The sequence below is a fragment of the Platichthys flesus genome, chromosome 13, assembly GCF_949316205.1.
Source record: "Platichthys flesus chromosome 13, fPlaFle2.1, whole genome shotgun sequence".
Taxonomy (NCBI): domain Eukaryota; kingdom Metazoa; phylum Chordata; class Actinopteri; order Pleuronectiformes; family Pleuronectidae; genus Platichthys; species Platichthys flesus.
In genome coordinates, this window is record NC_084957.1 from 16,666,445 (window position 1) to 16,692,456 (window position 26,012).

A 26,012-nucleotide genomic window follows, 5' to 3' on the forward strand; every position below is an offset into this window, starting at 1 on the left:
CCTGTCCACTGCTGGATTTAATTTCTGAATTTAATCATTCGTCCAGTGGTTCATCCAAATCAGATCAACTTGTACTGGGAACAACAGTGCTGGTGTTAATGCACAGTTTGATAAACCTCCAAAGGGGCCCCACAGGTAACTTAACAGTGTATTTATTTCCCCTCGGCACTCATACACAGTACTTCACACATAAAACTAGAAAGGCACTCAGAAGAGCACATACCTCCCCGATGGCAGTCTCCTTATGAAGCCACATCATTCCTCTTAACGTGCCTGGTTGTTTCCATCAAGATTCATGAATTATTCGCTGGTAAATCTGTGAAAATGCCCCCAAAAGGTTCTTTGTAGGCCTGTGTCCCATTCTTCCACTAAGTTTCATGGAAATCTGTCCGGTGGTTTTGGCTTAATCCTGCTGACAAACAAACCTGTAGAATGGCACCCACTTCCACCAAAGCCAAACCGTCCCTTTAACTTCATTCAAGCTGCACCAAATTTCCTACAGTCTTTTATATCAGTCCCTTAAATATGTATTATTTTCATCAAGATCCATAAATGATTCCCCAGGAAAAGGGTGAAAATATCAAACAAATAGAAATAGACATATTCATAAAATATATGTTTTAAAATCCTTGTGTTGTTTTTAGTCATCGTCTTCCTCCTCCAAATAAGTCTTTGTGTGTACATATTCTGATCATCACATCTCTAGGCCAGAAGGCAAATGTAAGTATAAAAGTAGAAAATGGTGCTTCCCAAAATGTTAAACCTTTCCATTACTATAAAAAGCACCAGAGTCAAATGGAAATAAGTATCAGTATATATAAAAACATGATTTATTGCTGGAAACATAAGTGGTCCATCAAAAACAACTGCCAACGTGACAGATGTGGAAAAACCGGCAAGTTACTCTCCAATGATTTAACACAAAACATAAATTATGTCATTGAAGCTCAGTTTATTTCTATTTTTACAAACGTATATATATATTTTATTCTTTATTTTATTCTACAATACAAGACTGCACAGGCATAAAAAAATACAAATGCTTTTGTTTTCAAGTGATCCACAGAAACTCAAACGTTTGATTTCTTACAAACAGATCAACAATTTGGCTAAAACTGTTTTATGTTTTACCTGAAATGTTTCTGTGCTCACTGGTTTACAAACTGTACTTGACATCATATACATATATGAAAAAAAAGTTTAATACTGTGCAAACTGCAACTGCTAATAATCCCTTAGGGCCAGCAGAAGGTCGATTCTGCATGTCTGTGTATACTTGTACTTTGCAGGGTCCAATTGTACAACGAAAAGTATGATTTGGCACCTTTCTGTGTACAAATGATTTTTGCACTGACATGCAAGTACCGGGAACAACTTTTACTTTCTTATCTCAAAAGCCCAAGCATACAGAATATTCAATAACAAACCCTTGATAAATAATATCATACACGTTATTACACTTCGGGAGCCAGCTTCCCAATAGTTTTGCCGATTACTGTATATTCAACATTTTGGTTCACTTACACTCTTTTGTCCATCGTGGCATTTTGGATAAATAGAGAAATTACGACCAATGTTACAATTGCATGGGACAGAGTTCTGTGACACATGATCGTTCTATAGAGGTTCACACCTGGCAGAGTAGGCCGAGTTCCAACTGACAGTGTCCATGGTAACATTAAAGAAAAGCTTGTCTTCTTCTTCTTGGAAGCTAGGGAGCCATCCTCCGGGCCAGCTCTGTGGGGTCTTACCACTTCCCGGGAATAGGTGTGCCACACTCGTACCAGCCCACATAGGTAACGTGTGACTTTCCTCCAATATCTCCAAAGTGGACAGGTTCCTGTCTCAATGCTCTGTAGAACCCTGGTACAAAGACACAGATTTTTTTGAAAAAACGTCTTCATTGGAATCAGAAAAACTTTATTGTTATTGGGTTTGGGAAAAGAATAAAATATATGCAATGAGAGATTTTAGTGTCAAAGTTTTAGCATTTCCCTTCATTCAATGCTCAAGTAGATAATTAAAGATAAATAAAGTGGAACATATAGCGACTTTAAGAGAACTTGATTCTGAACTAAATAAAACTACCCCAAGGGTTACGGTTAGGGTTAAGACAATTGCCTCAGCCCCTCCACTACCCCAGCATCCACCTGTAGGCTCCAACGGGGGGTTACAGTATTAGCTAATCACAACCATCATACCTGTGTAATCATATGGGGGAGTGATTAAGTTGGAGCCTAGACGCCAAACACAAAACTTGTTCTATTGTTGAATAAACATTCGAATGTGAGTTGTCTGACTGAACTATATATATTTTCTCTAGAAACACTTTCAACCTACATGACATCGCTGACACACCTGGATGACATGAAAACGTTTCTGATTGGTGGAACTAGAATACCTAGCCTGCTTGGTAGCTGGTCAGCAAACATCTGGGTGCCGGTCCGTCCATCCAGGAAGGAGTCGACAAACTGGCAATGGTCCTCACCGTGCCCCGTCTGATCTCCAATGTTGTAGAACTTACCTGAAGATATGGAGGACATAATAATATCTGTCAATCTCTCTTCAAATGTACTGTGGTTTACAACATTTAGCATCAAGGCAATATAACGGAAAATCATTTTTAAACAGATTACATTTTGGAAGAGAATTTGGGGGAATTTCATGAAACTTTGAAACTTTGATCAACGTCATCTGGTGATAAAGGTTGAATAATACAGCTGAAAAGTGTTTAAATATTTTTGTCATATTTTACACTAAATGCTCTTCTCTTAATTGGGTTTATTTACAGTGTAATTACCATTGAGCGAGTCACTCAGGTAGAGTTTGTATCTCAGCGAGTTGCAGAGCTGGATCCCTACGAACTTCCTGTACCAGGTTCTCTTCACGTACTGCTTCCCGTTGCATTCAGAGTAGGCATCTGATTTAAATGGGAACTGAGTCCAGATGGCGTCTTTGCCTGTGAGGAAATCATTAAAAGCAAATGCTTCATATACTGCCCATAAACATGAAATAGGGAAGGTTCAACATATAAATAGAGAAGGTTCAACATATTAAACTGCCTAACTTTACAGCAACAGACAAATAATAAGGAAAAAAATAGAATATTCACCTGCAACATATTCACTCACTCGTGGATCAGCTGCAAACACGAGAGAAAGTTCCAATGAATAACGTTCTCAAAACAAACATGAAACTTCTTGAATTATTGTGCGAGACAAAGCCTAACTTATATCAGAGCTGATTTGCCAGAGCACAGGGCCGATCCAAAAGTGTGGGCTTTGATTGCTGCAGGGCAAGAGGCCAATTCAGCTTTCCTGTGTCTGTGTGTTGTCATTGTGATTTCAAACACAACATTTCATCAACTCAGGGCCATAATTCAGCTGTTTTGTTCACGTAGCGCTCTGATCACCAGGTAAAAGATTTCTGTCTTTTAGAAATTAGGATATCTGGCGATTTGACAAGACCCGAGAGTCTAATCAGTCACACCTCAGTGTCACGCAAATAATGTACAGTCGCGGCAACATGCAGCTATTTAGTCTTCAAGTTTTCTGTCAGTTTGACTTTAGTGGATAAGATGTTTAAGTTTGTTTAACTTGCCTGATTCTGTGCTAAAAGTCACGGGATCAGAGGAGGGTCCGGTTCCCAGCTCATTCTTTGGTGTTACTTTGAATTCGTAACTGAAACATTGAGAAGAAATCTGAGTTACATGCACAAAAAGGAAATGACCAAACTACTTAGCTGAATTCCTCCCATCTCCAGAGCTGGGAGACATATTTTCATGCCTTTGAAGACTAAGTATGGGTCACATACACATACACACGCACACACAGACACACACACAAACACACACACAGCTCAAGCTTATTCCACGTGCTGCATTCAGATGTCCTGGCGAAATCTGGGACAGAAACCTAGCCCAGGGGTAGGTTCTGGTGAGTTTCGAGATTTCCAGATGTTGAGATCTAATTAAAAAAAACACTCCACCCACATTTGCTCAGCTTTTGTGTCGCTTTTGCCATTTTTGCAAAAGGGGATTTACTGCATGAGCTGCAGTGAACCTTACTTTTTGTAATCAGCCAATAGTTCAAGCATAAAGTATTTATTAAACAAAGGGTTTATTTAGACAACCTTACAGTAATGTAAACCTGGTGCTTGTTCCCCAAGTGTGCAACAGTAAGAGGAATTGACCAACAGGAGGTTTTTTCCATGACATTATTTTATCCGATATCTGGGTCACATACTTGCTCTCCGGTTTGAGATTCTCCACGGCTGTGTGTGTCTGGTTGGTCGTCAGTATGGAAACTTCCTGTCCATTCGGTCCTTTAGCGGTGGACACAACTTCATATTCTGACCCAAGACAGAAAGAATTTAAACATTATTTTTAGCCATTTGTAATAAGCTATTAAAAATCAAAAAGTATATGGCTTCTTATCCTTAGCCTTCATTTAGTTTTTCATAAATATCGACTGACTCTCCAAGAGAAAACTTGTAATTTAATAAAACAGGGTCCAAGTATCCTGACACATTCCAGATCCTGACGACAGGACTTTAAAAGTAGCCCCTCTGCATGTGCTGCACCTCTGGTCTCGTTGTCAGTTTTCTGCCAGTCAAGAATGACAAAGGATGGGCAGCCCTCCACGGTGACCACGGTGAGGTTGGAGGGAGGGAGGCGGGGTGGGGTCGTCACATTCTGATCGCTGCCCTCCTCTTCAGGGAAAAAAGAGAGAGAGGAGGTGATGGAGCACGGCTCGTCTGGCTTTTTATCCGTCTTGTAGATCACGTGGGGAGCTGGAGAGAGAGACATTCAGTGCAGCGGTTAATTATTCATACATAGTTTTTGATAGAAAGCGGAAGATTTCAATAACGAAGGCTTAAAGCCTGCAGCAGAGATTACGTCTTACCTACAAAACGCTTCTTGCCCATGATGTCTAGGTCTGATGCCGGCAGGGGCCTGAATATGGAGGAGTTTTCATATATGTCATAGTGGCTGCCTGAAGAGGAAACAGGAGAGAGGAGTTATGGTTGGTTTGATGTGCCAGTCGTCCCTGGCAGCTCTCTCTGTACTCAGTTTTACAGCTCTGGGCAAACACCAGGCCCCCGTGCACCAGCTGAAGCAACACGCTTTTTTTCACGACTCTGTAAATTAAAAATGTGTTTTCTTTTATTCTTTGTCGCACATGCAAGCTGCATCACCCATGCATCCTGATTATTATCAATGTACATGTACAAATGTTAAAAATATATTTTCAAACACCCATGGATTAGATAAAAACGCAGTTCCTCCGAGGACTCATTAAAAGTTGTGTTTCTCTTACTGTTTACTGCCGGGGCAGAGGTGGTCGTCGGCTGTCTTCGCTCTTGTTTGGGCTTGGCTGTGACCAGAGGGAATGGCTTCAAGATGGACTCTTTGTCTCCTTGTTTTAGGTCCATGGGTTTATCTGAGGACAGAAGGGAGGAGGAAAATAGATCAGCTCTTCACCTGCGTCATCATCTGACTCACAGTCGCAAACACAGTTGTGGTCCATCTGCTCTGGCCATCTTCACTGAACAACCCTGCTGCCTTTTCCTGGCTGCAGAGAGATCAGAAATTGACTTGTTGAGTAATGTATTTTGTGCTCTTTGAAGGGGAAAGGGTCTGCCTCAATACATCTGCTGTGTCCATGGATGCCCAGATGCTCCGAACCATGAACTTATTTACACTCTTGACATCGCACACAAGTACACTTGTTCGAAGACTGTAAGAAAAAAGACTGATGTGAGCTGCTCTGCAAAGATAAATGCCGTTTGCTGTATTCATACAAACGGTATCATAAAACGGATTTGACAGCCATTTAAAGGTACAATAAAATCTGATATTTCAAAAACCAATAAAAGAATAAAGTGGTAATTTCCCCAAATTCCATGCTGCCTCTTTAACTTTGCATATTTTACATTCGTGGAACAGAGTGAAAATTCCTCATAATTTTTGGCTAACATAACAGCTTACAAAATGGTTATAAATGTTTGAGGTTTTGGAGGCGTTGTAGTATTTTCTAAATTTAAGGAGTGGATGAAGGAAAAACAGTCACTGGCTCATGAATCAGTGTGAGTCAAGTCTTCCCCTTGGGTGTTGAGTGTGTAATTACAGTACAAGGGACAAGGTGCAGCAGTGTTCAGTGCAACCATCACTGTCGCCCTCACCATGGTCATTTGGTTTCCCCACCAGGTTGGGTCTCTTGTTGACGGGAATGGGGGGTTGCAGAACTGCAGGGAATCATGGGAAACAAGAAGCCATTTCAGGTTAGAAATCATAACTGAGACAGAGCAGCAGGTGGCTGGCTCCGAAGAACAGATGCAAAACTGAAAATAAGTGTGGTTGGTCATTTTGATGAAACGATGAATGATGAAAAAATGACGAGTTTATAGATTCAAAAACAGAGGAGACAACTGGGGTCTGAAAAATAAACAAGAGTACAAACAAGGAAATTAAACAAGCAACGATGAAGCACATGAAGCCAGGTCGATTGCATGTTAAACGCTGGAGTCACTGTGTGAAGTGCACTGCCACAGTCTCCAACTAATGAAAACAACGGTTTTACTACATTTGAACCAATAAACCATCGCTTCATCCGCTCATCCTAAAAATCCCCTAAAGTAAAGCTGGGGAATAAAAAAAAAAGATTCTCTGTCAATCCCTAACAGGAAACCAATTTTTAAAGTCTAATAACTTTTTTATATGATTTTGAACCCATTCTGTGAAAGTTATTTTGGATCTGTTGAAGTTTGATTATCAAATTTTCCAGAAAATCCCCACACCATAGAAAGTACAACAAAATAAAGATCGAGCCAAGCGTTGAGATAAGACCAGATCCCTTATTTGATGAACACAACAAATGAGGTAGATTAACTGAACTGGAGTGAGCGCACGAAGAACAGGGCCGTGTGATGAGGACATATTTGCCACAAACTGTCAGACTCAGATTTCTTAATATGAGTGTTCTGCCATGATTTCATGTTGTTAAACCAGCGTAATCTCCCAAGATCGTTGTTGTGATTCGAGAAGCTCTGGGAGGTTTGACACATGGAATATCAGTAACATGCATTACAGCTCAAGAGCTAATCCATTTTCAGAGATGGGTCCAGTTGTCATTTTCTTATCACAGAGATTCATCAATGGTCCCTGTTGAAAGATTCCGTAGATGTCCGATTATCATTCCATTTTCTTTTGGATTCAGTTCCTCCTCGCTGGAGCTGACCTCCCCCTGAGCAGCATAAATCAGTGATCTCTGACATCTCCCCCCCGAGAGGAGCTGAGACTATCAAGACAAACTGAAACGGCATCTGCCAAGTCTCACTGATTAGCACTGTGGATACACTCTAGTAGAGACTCTGACTCACTCGTGGCATAACTGACAGCTAATGGCAAACATATGCTCATATGTAGTCAAGCAAAATGTTGAGGCAGTGATTTAAAAGCGGCTGCAAAAAAAGCAAAAAACACAAGACAGGGGTACGTGAGATATAAAGAGAAGACATCTCAACAGGGTGAAGTCATGGGTAACTGGGCAGGGAATGAGAACACAGCCAAGGTGACGTCATATGATAAGATGTAATGTCAACAAGGTGTATAAAACGATCTGGTCAGTGTTTAACAGTTTCTGCAGAGGGTTGGTTTTGTTTGCCGTCTCACAATTAACCAGTCAAACAGAAAGTCCGGGCCTCTGATGTGCCAAAGGCCTCAGACTCTGATCTGTGATTTAAAACAGCAGCATTGTTGCGTGTACGCTGATTTCTGTCGTATAACCTCATCTTCAGAGAAGGTGGAAATATGTGCTGTCAAAAGAGACTTTACTTTCATGCTAGAAAAATATTCCCATTGAAATATTACATACCAGTTTTCTCTTTATATTGGAAGTTGAAATGCCAATATGAACCAGAACTCTGTAAGATTGTTTAGGACACTCTTATTTACCAGATACTAAGCTGCAGAGTGTTGTTTGGTTTAAGAGGTAGTAATTTAGTTGTTTTTGTTATAGAAAAAATAAAATAATCACTTTGTGTTTTGAGGTGTGTGCAGGATGGCAGGCAAAACAACTTCTCTTTATGTGTAGAGTTGCTTCCCTAGAGCCTTGCGACTCCTAGAAGACCTCTGAAACTGTTGATGTTTCCAGAAATAACACACACTAGCTGTAACATGAGACTGAAGCGCAACCCGTCTTCACAACTAAGAGTGCCACAATTAATACATGTAGTGGTTTGCATCACTACTCGTGACGGATTGTCTGAGAATAGTGTGACCTTTTACAAAAAGCAGGCTAAGCACTGTCAAAAGATTTCAGATTTCAAGCTTTGATTAAAGATCAACGTGATGGCTCCCTACAAGTGAAGCGAAAGCATCTTGATTGCCCCCTGGTCTGGTAACTGGCCGCAATGTAGGTCATAAATCATTGATAGGGGAAATGGACCAAACTAAAATGTCTGCTTAAAAGTTTGCTTTTAAAAACATCTGTATTTCACACAAATCTTTGTTCAAACACTCATTTATCTTGTGAGATTGATTTTACGTAGTAATTTGTATCAATAAAAAAAGGGTGAAACGTCAGCTGACAGCTGAGACTAACTCATGATTGGTTGAGAAATTGTTCAGCAGGACCTTGGTACCGCAGGTCCTTTCCACAATCACTACTGCGCAGACTCTGGCTCCAAATTACATCGTCGATGCAAGATGGCAGTATTCATATCCTGGGTGTTTTAGCTTCATCTCTGGATAGTGGGAGGAAGTGGAGACTTGTCGTCCATCTTTATTTACAGTGGAGAGAAAATATCTAAACCAAAATTAGATTCATACTGTATGTGGCTTCAGTCTCAGTCAAGTGCACTACGTCAACACAAACCTCAACAGACAGGAAACATCACATTGACAAATGAGTTGAACATCACAGAGGATGAGAGGATGTGACAAAAGCACAGATCAGTGTGACTTAGTGGGACAGGATATGACAGGGCCTCGTGGGTTAGTGACGAGTAACACTGAAAGGTGATCATCTTGGTTAGTCTTTACCAGGGTTTTCTTTGGACCACACCACAGGCTTAGGAAGAGCAATGGGTCTATGATGAACCCCATCGGCTGCTGGAGGAAGAAAAGGGTCAGTTGTAAAATTCTTTGGCTCACAAAAAAAGAAAAAAAAACTCTTTCATATTTCTCATTGTCAAATGATTGTGAAGATTAGGCTTCAGATCTGTTCGTGTTTTCAACCTAGTTTTGCAGATGTTCTTGATACAAATGGAATTGACTTTATCTCTTGACTTTTCTGACTTTGCCTTCTTTCATAACTCTTAAAGAAGTTTGAGGGTGTGTTTGAGAGAAGAAGAGATTCAACAAGAGAAAGAAGGGAGAAGGGAGATTGGTTGTAGCAGCTGAACTGTCTGCACAGTTCTTGGACTGGCATGATTGGTATAAAATGTGGTGTTTCCTGGCCAGGGTCGTTGCCAAACTCCCCACCCTGTCAGAATTAAGGACTGTAAATCATGTTAACATCCTGACCCCAGAGAACCCACAACTGCTCGAGGTAAAGGTTTGAGATACAGACTGAGCACATGTGGCACAGCGTGGATAACATATGGACTGTGAGAGGACATGAAGCCGAAAATGGAAGCAAGAGAATGTAAAAGAACAAACATTTCTATTGTACATTTACATCAAGAACTGTGAGTTTCCTTGTCTTGTCCTGTTTATGCACAACTGCAGAAGGAGTGGTGAAAGGAAAGGATAACCTGCTGACGTTGGAGAAGGAATGAGAGGACGGAAGAAGAAGGGAAGGAAAGTGAGTACTCCATTACCCCCGGGTGTGCTGGAGCTGCGAGAAGAAGTCAATGTCTTGGATGAAGAACCTGTTCTGACACCACCACCAGTGGAATGAGGGGGAATCCGGGGGCGAGATAGCGTGTTGTTTCTTGCTCCTGTAGGAATTGATGAGCTAATGGGAGAACGAGGGACTTCAGCTTTGGATGGTCTGTGGATGCCAGTACCTAAACATGCAAAAAGGCATTTGGGGAGGTTAGAGACGATCCACTTGAGAACTTGAGAGGTTTACCTAAATGGAAGAGATGACAGAACAGTGTGGGGGGGGGGGGGGGGGGGGGGGAATGCAGATGAGGACAATGAATTAAGTGACAGAGACGTAAATGAGATTGAAAGATAGCCAGACCATTTGGTTGTGAATGGGTAGGGGTGAGGTGACTGTGCTGGACTGAAAATGGATTCACACATAGACGCAGGGATAATGATTGGGTAGGGTGTGTAGGGTGGTGGGATGGAGATGGCAATGGGGAAGCAGTGACATCATCCAATGGGTTGAGTTACAACTGAAAGCACTGGGTTCCATGTGGCTTGACGAAAAAGCAGAAATGTTAATGTGACAAAAATGTCATGGTGTTTACCAAAATTGTAACTACCGGCTCTCTCGGTAGCCAGGGCAGGTCTTGGTAGAGGCTTGCCCTCTTCTGCTGGACTAGGAGCTGTATGAAAAAGAACTCACTTGAATTCTAAGAATATTTATATATATGAAAATGTTTGAACTTTTAAAAGGGGGCATATCCTACACTTATTCTTTAATACAGAAGGAAATGATTGTTGGTTCTAAATGAGTGCTGTGAAAAAAGGGTATTTGTTGTGATTATGATATCCACGAAGAGTAATCTTTTACATGTAGTCCGAGAATACTGATCAATATAAAATCATTCGGATGGGGACATAGTTCTACCACGTCCCTGAGACTACCAGAAAATGGATCAGATATGGTTCAAAAAGTCAATACAAATAGAACCAACATTTGAATCAATACGCCCCTTTTAAAATATAATATAATATAATTTAAGTGTTGAAGCTTAATTATGGTTTGCTGATGGCAAAAAGTAAGGTCTTTACCCGTAGGGACAGTGTGTCTTGGGGTGGCCTGGGTGGGTTCAGAGTAGGTCCTGGTCTGAGGCTGCAATGGTGGACCAAGTTGAGGATTTGATCGACTCTTAGATGTTGGTTGTGGTTTGGGAAGAGGTTCAGGTTTGGACTGAGTCTGTGTCTTTGGAGGAGGTTGTGACTGTGGTGCTTTTGATTTAGTTTGTTGTTTGTCCTTGGTTTTAGGCATTGGTTGATGTTTACGTTGCTGTTTTTGGTGAGTTATTGATTGGGGGTTCAGTTTTGTCTTGGGCAGGACTTTGGCTTCAGACTTGGGTACGCTCTTTGGTTGAATCTTGGGTTTTGGTTGGACAGACTTAATTTTGGGTTTAGATGTTGGTTGGACTTTAGGCCTTTCCTTGGCATTTAGCTTGGACTGTGGGTTGGTCATTGGTTGAGGGTGTGTTTGGGTTTGTGGCTGGGGTGTATTTGAGGATTGTGGTTGAAAGTGGGGCTGGATGTGAATCATGGGTAGTGCTTGTTGGGTATGAGGTATGTGCTGGAGTGTTGGTGAAGGTGTGTGGGCATGTGCCATATATGTGGGCTGGGGAGATGGTTGAGCATGTGGTTGAAGTGGGGTCTGGGTCTTTATTTGGGGTTGTGTTTTATGCTGGCGCTGATGTTTGGGATGGATTGTTGTTTGAGATTGTGCATCTGCCCAGAGCTGCGGTGTGTTTTTAGGCTCTGGTTGGATATTAAACTTTTGTTGAAATTGTGATTGAGGCCGGGTGTGGAATATGGGCTGGGATTGGGGTTGGGTTTGACTTGGTTCATGGGTTATGGGTTGAGATGTTGTTTGGGGTTGTGGTTGGGTCTGAGGTACTGGATGGGGTGTTTGTTGGGATTGAGGTTGGGTAAGGTGTATGAGATGGGATGTTGATTGGGATTGTGGTTGAGTCTGGGGTATGAGTACTGATGTTGTTTGGGGCTGTGTTTGAGTCTGGGTTACTCTCTGGGATGTTGGTTGAGGTTGGGTCTGCGGTATGAGTTCTGATGTCGGTTGTGGTTGATGTTTGATCTGGGACATGGGCTTTGATGTTGGTTGAGGTTGTGGTTGGGTCTGAGAAATAAGCTTTGATGTTGGCTGTGGTTGGGTTTTGGGAATAGGTTTTGATGTTGGTTGGGTCTTGGGAATGAGTTTTGATGTTGGGTGGGGTTGTGGTTGGGTCTGGGAAATAGTTTTTGATGTTGGTTGGGGTTGTTGTTGGGTCTGGGGTATGAGTTTTGATGTTGGGTGGGGTTGTGGTTGGGTCTGGGGATTAAGTTTTGAGGTTGGTTTGGATTTTGAATCTGTCTGGGGTAAGAGTTTTGATGTTGTTTGGGGTTTTGGTTTGGTCTGGGGTATGCGTTTTGATGCTGGTTTAGGTTGTGGTTGGGTCTGGGGTATGAGTTTTGATATTGGTTTGGTCTGAGTTATGTACTGTGATGTTGGTTTAGGCTTTGGTTGTGGCCGATGCTGTGGGTACACTCCATGTTTATCCACATTTGTGTGGGAGACTGGCATTAACACCACAGGGGGAGTAATGTGTAGTGTAGGATGGACCTTGGGACCTAATGGAATTTCAAGGAAAGGAGGCAAGACAGATCTGGAGAGGTCTCCTCCACCTGGGACGTCCAAGAAAGAGAACATGAAGCTTGAAAATATCATTTCAAATATAATAGATTGTAGAAAAGGTTACTTTTGAAAATGAAATAGAACAACATATTTTATTGTATAGACAATATTGAAAACAAGACACAAAGAGAGTTAAGGAACTCAGGAAATTCAGATAATCAGAATCACCCAAGAACTCACCAAGCTGGATTACAGCACATGTTAAACAATAACTATTGAGACTCAACTGATAGAAGGGTTCAGATTTCAAAGGCAGAGAGACCATATGCAGGTATTTTCAATGTTACATCCGTGTTACTACAGACAGACTCAGCTACCGGGGCCAGAATGCTTGTGAATGACAGCCATTCAAATTCATTGGCTGTGCCTCGAAGAAGCATCATGGTTCAACAGTTGCAGATTGATCACTGACTGGGATTTTGATGGGCCGTTCTAAATTGATTGCTTAATTTGTTCAGGTATTCACCTCGATGAGGAAAAACGTGAAAGAAAGTGATGAATATAACATGAAGGCAAAGAAAGTAGTAGGCTTTTGCTAGGAATTCAGTGCCTTTACCTAACTCTCATGTTATGTCTAAAATACAATTTTTGGGGTTGTTGGTCGATTCGGTGCAATTAGCTACCAATCCAAGAACTGGGATTACAACACTGTCCATCCGAGTATTTATTGGAATTTCTCCTTTTTATCACAACAGAATAACAACTATAGTTGTATTTGAATTCAGACACATGGGTCCCGCAAAAGCTACCCCATCAAATGGAGTGCTTTTAGAGAACCTGAGTTGGTCCCAGTTAGACAGTAAAGCTTCACCAATAAATCCATGTTCATTATCCAGTCAACAATTTTCAATTTTATCATTTGAAGGTTTCATCCTTCAAATTCAAGCTTCAGTAATTAAAGAACAGGTATACTTGGTTTTAATGAGCTGTTTCCAGGCTCAGAACCGGGACAAATACATTTGTATTACAAAACTATTGTGTTGTTTGATAACGAATAAGCTTCTTGCAAATAAACTAACAGAAAAAAAGAGGGTTTACAAACACAGAAATACAAGTTTCCAAAAATAAGAACATAAGAAATTCTGCTGAAGTTCCTGCCGGAGAAAAATGAATGTCTAGTGCATGCAACATTGTCATGCAGACTTCACACCATCACCTGTGTTGCAATGAAAGCAAAAGCTGCTGATTTCACATTGGCAAAAACCATTATGAAATATCAATTGATGCAATGGATACTGAAAGGGAAAAAAATGAGTTCATTCATAAGAAATTGGAGACAGATACAGGAAAATCAAGAACTGCAATGGGATGTATTTGAGATATGACTGAGTTGAAATTGGCACTGTTTCGTGAGCAGCAGCTAACAAGCTTCTCAGTGCAGACTAACATTCAATTCTTTCAAGGGTTGGGGAAGATCCTCTGCAGTACTCATGGCTTGTCCTACAGATTTCCGATTCAAGTAGTGCTTGAGTGCAGATTAAATCATGAAAAGAAGATGTAAAAACAAAGGAAAGGACACAACAGATCTTTCAAACCATCATTAAGAATCCCTTGAACTGTTGTTGTTGCCATGCAGCCAAGACCACCTATCTTACGCTCAGTGCAATCCAAACAGCTGACACCATCAGCTAGTTTCCACAGGAACGGCTGAGCTACAGTACCTATTCATTGCATGCCACTCATGCAGGTCATTACAAACGCTGTAAAGCACTGACAGCCTCTCAGTTATAATCCGCCAAATCTATGATTGCAGCCGGTAGGAGAGCCATGAAGCTTTTTCAAGAAGAGCTGTGATTCACTGTTTACCGATTGGCCGTTTGGTGACGGTAGGCGGTGTGGGTCCAGGAGTTGACAGAGATTCCTGTCTAGTAGTTGTAGTAGTACTTGTGGTTGGAGCTGGGAAATATAGTGTATGTTATTAGACCTTGGAGAAAAGTTATTCCTGTTAGTGCTGTAGAATGTAGAAAAAATTGTATGTACAGTAAACAAAGATTTCCATCAGAAAAGTGATAGAAAAGTCAGGTACAATGGTTATAAGTTCAAGTTGTTTCTTTCTGACTGCTGAACTCAATTTGTCATTACCAAGAGTTGTTTTTGACGCTATGCTCCGGGAGATGGGCAGTCTGCTCTGGGTCTTGTTATGGAGAACTGACAAAAACAGAGGAGGAGAGATTCAAGTGAAGGACTTGAGATTTAAGATCCCTGCAGAGTCCTAAAAAAAAATTATCTGTAAAAGAATTATGTCCGTTAATTTATTTTACAACAAACAAATACATTTTCAGAGATAAACGTTATATTTTTCTTCAACATTAGGATCTGGATCTTTAGCTTTAGCATCTCTATCAGCTTTTAACCAAATGTATCCAAGCCAAGAACCTAAGGAACAATATGGTTAAATGTACAATAATCTGCCAATAATTGGCAGCAATGAGCCAAACTCTAAAATTGTCCAATAAATAATCTTGAAATTATTAGCAAAACGTTGCCTATCAACAGTTAAAAGAACAAAACAATTATTTATTCATAAAATGTCCACTTCTGCACCTGCTAGTTGTTGACATTGATCATTTTTTGAAGGGGATTTTTTTTGGGGGGATGAAAACAACCAAAGCCGACAATGAGGAAGGTAGAGCGGTGAGATTTAATCAAAACAGAAAAGTTCTGGGCCATAAAACCAACACACTGAGCTGAAAGAGGCTTAAACTTAAGAGTTCAACGAAACTTCGATCTGCGATGATAACAACCTCAGCCAAAGAGGCTATGTTGTTTTCACCCTTGTCCATTAGTGTTTTGCTTGGGAGCAGGATTATGCAGAGAGGACTGGATGGATTTCTACGAAACCTTTTTACTTTCTTTAAGATTTTGAGATATGCGTTTGTTTGCTTTTTATTCTTTCACCAATTTCCCAGCATATAATAGATGGATTTTCATGAACAAAACAAACAAGGTATGTTTGGGGAACTAAAATCTATGAGTGTGCAATTTGGTGCATTCTGAATTTAAGGGAACTGTCGGGCTTTGCAGGAGGTATGCGCTCTGCTGAGTCGCATCCTAGTTGCTAATGGTTTCATTGCTGAGTGACCATTTTGCATTATTCAATCAGTATTCAGTCAAATTAGCATCTGCAATAAATCCCCTGAAAACATTGATTTAGAAAAGTGTGAGGTGGAAGTGACAAGGTTCTATTTATAAAACAATTAATCATAGTCGGAGTTCAAGTTCTTCCAGTTCTGAATCATGTGAAGTCAGTGAGAAGACAAGAAACATATATCATTGAACAGTGGTAAATCAAAGTTTGTTATAAAAATTCTGCTGCTGTATTAAAAGGGTTCAGTTGGTTTAACCAAATGCAGCATGTCTCTGCGGGCTTACCATGGCGAGTAACAAATGGGAAGGAGCGTGGACCTGCTGCAATAGGTTTCTGATGGGTGAAAGATAAGAAGACACAATCACAAAAAATACACATTTACCTTCACTGTCATCTTTTCTTTTTATTCCCTGACAATCACACCCTCACCTCCATGTTGATTTGATAAAGTACCCAGTGAAAGAATTGTTATTCTGAGTCTCCCTAGAGATAGGCTAGCAATGCAGCTGATGCTCAACAGCTGTGGTGTTTTATGGGTTTGAGTCCAAGAGCACGTGACACAGCAGCCCCATGCTGTCAGAAAATCAATGCCACCTTTCTCCTCTCAACTCGTTTCCACACCGTTATCGTTCTCCGCCTGTCCCACCATCCAATCTTTGCTCTCTTTTACTACTCCAGAAGTTAGCTAGCTGCAGCCGGTTCCTCTTGGCTTGGCCAACCCTGGCTGCACCTTATGCTGTTTCCACTGAGCCGTTGGATGGAAAATTAATGAGGCAAATAACCCTAAGAATAGCATAAGCTCACTAGTGCACATAAAACAGACTTTTAAGTGTATTGTCTGTTCCAACTACCTGCACCCAGAGTTATTTATTTTGGTTAGAGGAGGTGGCTGTGCAGTGACACTTCTCACTCTTGTATTTCATATATACTATTCTAATGTTAAACACGTCATACTATTAGGAGTAATACCTAGGTTATGTCTTGATAATAGATTATAAAAAAAGTGTGTTCAATACGTACCACAGGGTTTGGAGGCCGCTTCAAGATTTTCCTGATGGCCTTCTCTGGGAACACAAGAGACAGATAATTGAAGAAGTCAGTAAAGTGGAACCAACAAAAGTGAAGGAAACTAATAAAACCACATTTCAAATATGCTTTTGCCAAGATGTGTTTAATTGCATGATGATGAATGAGGAGTCCTTTGTAGTGGCTTAATAAAAAATAAACTACAAGATGGTTTTCATTCAGTATCTCAGTGGATTGTGCCTCATAAGCACATGGTGTCACCAAGGTCACTTGCACTTATAGGGTGAAAACTATTTGCCTTCACATATTCACATGAAAAAAACATGGGAGTGAGCAATAATGTCGTTCCCTAAATAACAGAGAAACACGATACAGAACAGAAACATCATGAAAAGATTTTCTGTTTTGTTGATGAGAAAGCAGAGTGTTCTTCTTTTCTTCCACAACTAATAAAAAAATGTTTACAGGGAATCAGAACTCTCCCTGGACAATTGATAAATCTGGCTAAACGGCCCCTAATGCTTTTTGCCAAAGATAACAGCAAGACCTCCAGTAACTTTTCACTTTATCGTCTTTATCAATCTATTATATAATTTTAGAGGTATAACAATGAAAAAGTAGCTTAATGTCTGGACATCTAAACTTTTAAACAATCTTTGCTTTTTTTTAAAGAAAGGAAGCAAATAGTGGAAGTATTTATTTAGTTAATAAAACCTTTCTATACTTGTTCTCCTTCTATATACTCTACAACAGTGGTCGCCGATCTGTCGATCACAATCTACTGGTCGATCTCGATAGTCTTCACTGTCGATCTCTGAAACGAAATGTCATAACTCTACGGTATGAAGATGCGTATCATAAGGTCTGTCGATAACAATCAAAGCCTGTTAAAACTAATGAATATATTCAGAAAGTGAAACGCTGGAGTGCTTTACTTTGAAAAGGGTTCGGAAACTGTTGTAAATTAATTTGTGTTATAGACAGATAAACATTGTGTTCAACTGCAGAATAAACAGAGAAAATAATCATAGTTTTAATGTCTATCTGATGAATTTACTCACAAACATAAATGGTTGAACACATTCTACATGCGTTTTAAAATAAAAGCACTAAAGCCTCCTAAGTGGGTGGTAGATCTCGGCTTACGTTTGTAGTTTAAAGGGATTTGGGGCTTGAAAGGGTTGGTGACCACTGCTCTACAATGATGAAACAAAACCTAATGATCACCCCTTCCTAATATATTTCGGTTCTTCGCATTCTTTACACCAAAACAGCTCCAACCTGCCGAGGTATGGACATCATAAGACTTCATAATGTCTCAACTCAAAAATGTTGTCCAAAACCTGATTCCTTTAGTTCTTCAGGATACTAGGTTGTTTTCTCTCTGGCTTTGCTCTACCTCCCATTTATAGCGGCCATAGCAAGTGGCTCTCAATTGATGGTGAGTGAATCATGTCAAAGATACTTACTCTCTAATCCCCCCGAGCTGATGTTGTGAATGACCGGCTTGCTCCACATTCCAGTGACATCCTTGGCGTTGGGCTGAACACCAAACTCATAGACTGTGTTGGGCTTCAGATTGTCGATGACCGTGTCGCTGGTAGGGCAAGTCTGGTAGTTCCACTTCCTGCTCCTCTCACGATAGCGCACTGTGTAGTGTCTAAGATGAAGGACAATAGAACATACTGATAAATCTTAAATGACATGTAAATGGGAAATGGCCTGTATTTATATGGCACTTTTTTTAGTCCTGCTGACCACTCAAAGCTCTTTACAGTACAGTTTCACATTCACCCATTCATACATTCCTGCAGTACATTTATGTGAACACTTGAGAAGAGAACAATTTGGGGTTCAGTATCTTGCCCAAGACACTTCAGCATAGTCCTGTTATGGAACTACCGCTCTAACCTCTATGAGCCGCGGTCTATGAAGAATCAGAGTCATTGCAGTGATAGAATAAGTACAAGAAATAAAAGGAAAAATGGATTTGCCGATTTAGTTTTCTCATTCATTCAAGAGATATCATCTGTTCTGTTTTTCTGAGGCCTTCAACCCTTTAAGGAACATTTGTGATTGCATTTCACAGAAAACAATTTATGTTTTTAGCTTTTTCTTTGATACCCTGTGCATTTAGTGTGTACGGTCTGTGTTACTGTGTAAGCTCACCCGTCCTCTACACAGTCATTCATGATATTGCCCTCATGAGGTGTTTTCAACAGTGTCCCCCAGGACAGGAGCACTGAGGTGGGCGTTACTGATCCAATCACCAAGTGTAGCGGCTTCTGCAGTTCCACTTTACCTGAGAACAAGTTAACACGTCTTACTTTAATAAACATGTTTACCTCCATCCATATCTGAATGTCACTTCTACAGAGCCTTACCTGTGCAATGCTTTTTCACGTCGTTGGTCGGGATGGGCTGGACGGCTATGAGATATTTGGGCTCAGCATCTTTAAAATGAAGAATAAACTAGTAATGTTATAGATTATCGATTTGCATATTCTCCTCTTTCCTTTTAGCCATGACAAATAAAAAGTAATCTACATTGGATATAGCAAATTAATAGCCCGCCTTACCAAACTCAGTCTCATATGGCTCTCCGTTCTCTGGCAGCGGAATGAACTGTTTGGAGAACATGCTGCTGCCATAGCCCAGGATGTAGCCCTCGAGCTTGGTGTCAGCGTTTGGTCGCAGAAACTTCATCACGATGGTGTCTCCTGTGGCGTTGATACGAACTTTCATGTTCTGACGTCGCACTGGGGAAGCAGGAGAGGGCATACATGAACCATTTAATGTAAACAAAATTCTATCAGTCTTCGGTTTTTCAGACACAAAGAGAATCAGTAACATAAAAGATGGCGAAAAGGAGGTTCTGCAAGTACATAAAGACAAAACCAAGGTTTTAGTCACATTTAAGTCACTGTCAATCTGCTACTTAAGGCTGATTCATGCTTGTGTGTCCCAGCTACGCTGTAGGTGCGAGCATTCACAGTTATGTGTAGGTGTGTGTGAGACGCCCTACAATTACATCGCCGAAACTCTAGTGGTGGCTTATATGCTGGTGTTGAGTATCTTCCTGTTTCTGGTCTGCTTATTTACAAATTCTCTGGCGTCTCTGTTTACGTCAGAATAATGGCAAGTGTTACTAAGCGTATCGTCTTGGAGTTGGAGCTGATAGATGCTGAAGAGCGATTACTTTTTCTCAAAGAACTGCAACGAATAAAGAAAATAAATCATCCGTGTTTAGTACTCAATCAACTCAATCCAAAAATCTGAAAAGCGAGTCTTCGGTAGATGCGTAGTAAAATTTTTGGGGAGGTGCACCTCAGGGTACAGAGTAGGGCTCTGCGTAGGGTACAGGTCTACCTGTTGGCTATAGCGTAGCTTTGACACAGAAATATGAATTGGGTTTACAATCGTCATAAACTGCAGACGTTGCAGCTTTTATATGAGCTGTGGCTGCAACGTGCATCAATCTGCCGCAAGATTAAATCCACTGACGGGTCAATAACATCTGATCATCTCATTACAAAGGCATTTGTCAGGGGGTGGAATATATTGGGCAGAAGGTGAAGGCCAGTTCTTAAAGTTGAGTTTGAAACATCAAAATTGGGCGGTCAAAGGATCTAACTTTGGGGAGGACCATATTGTGATAGATGGTCTGTGTATCGTCAGGTCAGGTCTTGTCCGGTGTTCCTGGCATGCAATGGTGGATTTTTTACAAAAGTGCTCAAAGGAAGGCCAAACTTTCCGTTTCTCTTTGATGGCCACAGTATATTAGGAATCTGTTCCGGTTTTGATTCAACCATCTCTGTATCTCTGCCAAAGGCAGATTGTCATCACCCATCTCAACCCTGTATGTCGTAGAAGTACTTAAGTTTCTAAACATTCTTGCCTGTAATCATGGATGAACTCAAGTGAAGTGCACAACAACCAGTGAACAGACAAGCAATCCCTGCAAACACAATGCATGAAAGTATTTGTTTATTTTTCTCTCAATACTTTCCTCAGTTATGTGGCCTTCAAAACTAGCCAAGAATTCAGTGTGCTAGCAATTAGCGATTTAGAAACAGAATGAATTGCATCAGAAAACTCAGATGAATGCAGCGAGGCCAGAAGTGTGACTGACAGTTGGCTGCTGCACATGTAAATCAATAAATAACACCATTGGATAATCAGTGGTGAGAATTCGTTATTAGAACTTATACAGCTTTGTTGAATGAAACTTTGTATACTGCAATTCTTCTTTTCAGAAATCAAATACGTCAATATATTTCAACAATATGCCTCGTTTTTGTATTTTCTATTCCACAGTGGAAATTACAAAAAAGTCTATGGGACTCTGACTTCCACCTCCCGTTGTATATGAGGCTAAAACTTACTGCCTGCATTATGTACTATTTTCTCAAGAGTACATGTCCTTGGCTCAAATTGAAGCTTCATAGCGTTAAATGAAATAGTGGAACTTTGCACGAGGAATGATTCCAGCTGCTGCCTGATGCCAAAACAGACACTGACAGGGAACGAGGGGGAAGCCCTGGATTTGAAAAATACCCTTGCGCTTTTCCAGCTATGTGTTTCCTATCAAAACAGCATTTGTTTCGATTCTCTCATCAATATTTCCGATAGAACACAAGTGATATTGGCTCTGAGGGAGAGTGTATGAAACATTAGGAAACTTCTGGCAGCACCTTCCTAACTCCAGTACAAGCAAACACTGGCGTGGCCCCACGACACTGTGGCCATTTGGCCCACGCGCCTCCCAGGGACTGTTGAGACTTATCAGTATTTCCAAAGTGAAATGGATAAAGCTTTAGGAAGAGATCCAGTTACAGCCCTGGTAATCAATCATCTACAGTACAAAGGGAAAATGACTGATTTGGTTAGCCACGAAAAAACTGATACTCTACAACACGATGTTGTGTGTGTTTGTGTGGGAAAAATGTGAGGCTGTTTAAATTTACACACTTTCTGAGGTCAGCACTGCTGGTGACTCTGACCCTGTCAAACACACAAGCTCGATGAAGATGTACTACCTCAACAAAAGCTGTACCTAAATTTAATCAAATCCACAATCCCCGCTTTCATAGCCACGGATAAATGACTGAACACGTCAAGACAGAGCCTTTGTTTAATTTATTTTTGGAACGTCAATGCAACAAGTTTAGAGAGACACAAAACGCCTACAGACACACTACATAGGAAGCAAAGTGAGACACAGGGGGTAAACCGACCACATAACACATAAAGTACCCACAGTGAGACAACAGAACCAAAGACAACAAAAATGTGCAAATCAATCACAGAGATGCAAACGAGCACAAAGTGACACAAAACTGCTACGGAGACACAAATAAGGTTGTTTTTCTTTTGTGTATTTTCTAATTTGGGTCTTGCTCTCCAAGTCTTTTACATGTCTGCTTCTAGGGCCTATTGAGTTTCAAATGTACGTACGGAAAGTTGATGGCAGATTTTTGCAAACGGTTTCGCAATAACATCAATACTTACATTGGAGGGTGGGGGGGGGCTCACTTATGTAACATTGTAAATCTCATTAAATTAAAATCATCTATACCGTTCATGCGGAGAACATATTCGATCCATATAAAATTACTGTACAAGCAAATCCATCGTGACTCTTGGTATCAGCCAATAAACACGTCAGATTATGCAATAAACGATGCCACAACATTCAATAAGTATTTCACCATCGTATTCAGACTGTAATGGACAAAAACACAGACCATTTAATCCTGCTGGCCTGAAACAGAGAAACACCCTGACACTGGAAACTCCTGTCAAAAGTCTTGGCTCAGTTGAGCAGTGATCATGGAGCCTCAGCGGTGATGGATGATCCTCTGGGAGAAGGACTAGGTTAATGGGGGTGTCAGCGCAACACGTTCAGCTGCTGGGCAACATGATATTTTTATGTGTGTTTGGTGTTTGAAAATAAATATATTCACAGCATCTGCGCTATTGGCATCAACAGATCAAGATTTACCGTCCGACGTTATCAAGCCAGACTTCCACAATCAGCGTCTCTCTCCTGCTCCGCTGTGTCTCTCTCTCTTTCTCCCGGAGGAAGAGTTAGAATAAACACTGACAATAAATACACTCGTATCATGTCAAGACTTTTCTGTGAACTAATGAACTATAAATATCTGAAGCAAAACCTCGAAATGGAAAGAAGAAACTTGGCGCAGGCCTTTGTCATCAACTATTTTTTTTTGCTCTTTTTCGGAGATTGGAAAACGGACACGGGAGGCATGACGTCATGTGAGCTTGTCTTGAGCATCTGACCATAACAGCTGAGCCCAGCACGATGTTAATAACTCTGTCCAAATGAGGCTATAAACTCTTCCTAGTGGTGCAGTTTATTGCTAAAAAATCCCCTCGTATCACACAGTTATTAATCCATAAACGGACCTTTCGTACCACACTCCTTCTCCCAGACTCAGGGTGTTTTTACACAGCTCTGGTGTAAAGTATTTCAGCCTCAGAGTCCCGGAGTCAGAGATGGAGGAGACTTGGCTTCCTCCACCGCAGAGACACATGTTTTATGGCCCTTGGTAAAACATAAAAAGCCTTCATTTAAGACAATGGTGTGTGAAAATTTCGCTAGGTCTTGTGCCAATCAGAGCAGCGAGGATTTTAAATAACTTAGCTGGTGACCAACCAACAGCTGCACTGACCTATATCGGCTGTGAGGGGAAGAACCTGAGCCTGCAGACTGCAGTAACTTATCCCTCTGGATATCGACCGTAATCCTCCAGGAGCCTCTTTGATCCCGTCCCTCTCTGGAACAATCACCGCTCACAGGAGGCTGTGACGTGCGGCCCAGTGGTAAAGAGCCTTGTCTGGGATCGAACCACGACATTTTCCCACCTGCCTTGGATGCGTCCATGCAGGTCTCTCTGGTCTCACACCATATATATCCCCCCTGACAGATTTCCACGGTGCAACAGCTGTTATCCCTTCAACTGTGGCACCGCTCCATCCCTCCTTTCCCCCTTCACTAATTCATTGTTGTCCTATATGTGTCAGCAGCCTTTTCCCATCAACTACATCCTCTTTCAGCTTCCTTAAGTGGTTTAATGTATCTGTCTTGTCCACTAATCTCCCCCACTTTGCTCTTTCCCTTCAATATTTCTCTCTTATTAATGTGTACCTGACACAAGGCCATGTTCTGTTCGACTCGGCTCAAGTTTCCAGTTCGTATATAGTGCTGAGATGAGTAAGTGGCGAATCATTTCTTGCATTTCTAGAGATTCAACTCATTCATCTCCTCTGGCTTGCTCGACTTAGTGTACATATTTCAGAACTCAAACACATTAAAAGCTGTGCAAAGAACAGATCATCTAACATTGCATACACCTGTCAAATCTATTACCTTGCTCTGATATCACTGACACAAGAAAAACAAACACTTGCATTCTAAAACTATGAGTTTGATCCAAGAAGAACAGAGATAGAGTTTAACTCTCCTCCCAAAAGAAACACCCACCCACGCACACATCTCATTTCACCAAACTCCCAAAGCTGCACAGTGTGAGATTTTTCTGCAAGTCAAGTTCAGCCTGCAAGTTACGCACTGGAAGCAGCTCTTTCCACTGCGCTCAACTCAGCTCAAATCACTTTTACTACCATCAAAGGATGACTCTGTGTGTGTGTGTGGATGTGTGTGAGTGAGCCAGAGAGAGAGAGAGAAAGAGAGAGAGAGCGAGAGAGAGAGAGAGAGCAGTGGGATAATGGACAATATGGAAAACTGTTGTGGAAAATGTGCAGTTTTTCCAAGAAATTTGCTCTATTAAGTAATTTTGTCCATTAATGTCTTATATAATGCAAAAATTATGTAATAACTTCCATGTTGCTCTTCAGATTTTGGGTATATTTATTTTTGGCCGTTTGCAGAGGCCCAAAAATGTTATGTCTACTGTGCCTGAGTTATTTTGAAAGACTCTCTTCAAGTATTTGAAAAAAAAAAAAAATCCATGTTTAAAAAAATGAAACAATCAATGTTAAAATCATCAGCCTGAAAAAAATGAGCTTAACTTATAAACTTTTCACATTGACTGCTTCATGGGCTCGGTTCCAGGAAAGCCACCCCATTACTTTGTCTGAAAGCCTGACCTTTGACCCCTTACCTGGAAAAGTTTTTTTATTAAAGCCAGTGAGCAGTAACTGATCTGTTTCACCCTGTCTCTGTCTGCTCGCCTCGTTTCAGGGAAACTATTAACTAAACCACACCGACTGTAAAACAGTGCTCACAGTTTCTCATCATTTGAAAGTGTTACAGGCGACTCCGGAAAGGAAATCGGAGGGTTAGCATAATATTTAACGACTAAATGAAGGCTCCAAAATGAAAATGACACAAACCTCAATCCTCTTAAATTTCACTATTTTTGCACTGCACCGCCTCACAGCTTGTTTTGTTCTTTGGATACAGAGAGCAACTCTGGATAAAACGCATGAGTCGAGCTTCATTAAAGCCAAATGAGGTCATCAGGGGTTGCATCTAATTACAGTGGTACATACACAGAAAGATGCCTGAGGATGAACCCTGTTGCTTTTTCTTTTCTGCACAATAAATCCACTTTTATTTTTATTTGCATCTGGGGATTCCTGCAAATTAGAAACGCATTGTCATTTTTGGAGGCAAAGCTCTTCTAACATTCATGATAATGGAAATAAGATTTGTTAAACAGCAACCACCTGTCAATATACTTTGCAGAAATTTGCCCTTAGAAAAAGCCCTTACTCTTGTCATTTGTCTTTAAGACAAATATCCATCTTTCAAACTCTAGCACAATGTCCATCCAAGCTTATCCCAACATGCATTCAGAAGGCAGAGAACGACCATGGAAAAGCAAACTTCAGAGTGCTTCAGAGGGATTACACAAAGCAACAGCACAATGATGTGCACTTGCATGGATTTTCCACTTTCAGAGGACCATGATGAACACCGCACCACTTGCAATCAATAATATTCCCTCTTGTGAATATTTCAGTTTAAGGCAAGTACAACAATGCATGAGTCACCTACCTCTGCTCCTGCGAGGGGTTGAGGGACCAGACAGCGCTGTCCCAGCGATGAAGACCAAGAGGAGTAGGACCAGAAAGCCGTGTGAGTCCTGCTGCATCCTCATCATCATCATCTCTGCTGAATCTCAGGTGCAATGAAGCTGCTGTGATCTTATCTCAGGGACTCGCAACAACTCAGCGTTATCTCACAGATTCAATAAATCTTTGGTAACAGGGTGAGAGTGGTGTGTGTGCTGCAGCTGCAGGATACAGACTAGATGTTTGTTGGGCGGCTGGACTACTTCTCTGAGCTTGGGGCTCTC

General features: G+C 41.0%; 1 protein-coding gene across 4 annotated transcripts; it reads right to left on the bottom strand.

The window, feature by feature from the left end:
- Positions 1-842: 842 nt before the first annotated feature.
- Positions 843-26,012, bottom strand: LOC133967654 (target of Nesh-SH3). Of its 4 annotated transcripts, none has more exons than XM_062403231.1 (23): positions 25,712-26,012; positions 19,245-19,424; positions 19,050-19,118; positions 18,835-18,967; positions 18,135-18,325; positions 16,660-16,703; positions 15,924-15,972; positions 14,634-14,699; positions 14,358-14,447; positions 10,910-12,541; positions 10,423-10,500; positions 9,823-10,011; positions 9,044-9,109; positions 6,184-6,246; positions 5,319-5,441; positions 4,905-4,994; positions 4,582-4,791; positions 4,245-4,350; positions 3,601-3,680; positions 3,113-3,142; positions 2,801-2,959; positions 2,402-2,524; positions 843-1,863 (listed from the first exon to the last, which is right to left on the bottom strand). In XM_062403231.1, exons 1-23 carry the CDS (start codon positions 25,821-25,823, stop codon positions 1,748-1,750), a joined length of 3,999 nt encoding a protein of 1,332 aa, XP_062259215.1. In that variant the 5' UTR covers positions 25,824-26,012; the 3' UTR covers positions 843-1,747. The 4 variants fall into 4 exon arrangements, with proteins under 4 accessions (XP_062259215.1, XP_062259214.1, XP_062259217.1 ...); XM_062403230.1 differs by having other exon boundaries at positions 9,044-9,112; XM_062403233.1 differs by lacking the exon at positions 14,358-14,447 and having other exon boundaries at positions 9,044-9,112.

What these genes read in the sequence shown, in the direction of transcription:
- LOC133967654 (XM_062403230.1), bottom strand. Translation starts at nt 25,823, where the DNA reads ATGATGATGATGAGGATGCAGCAGGACTCACACGGCTTTCTGGTCCTA. An exon ending in CGTCACCAAACGGCCAATCG is followed by an intron (nt 12,542 to 14,357) that starts GTAAACAGTGAA and finishes TGGACGTCCCAG; the next exon opens with GTGGAGGAGACCTCTCCAGA. An exon ending in AGTGAGTGAATATGTTGCAG is followed by an intron (nt 2,960 to 3,112) that starts GTGAATATTCTA and finishes ATTTCCTCACAG; the next exon opens with GCAAAGACGCCATCTGGACT.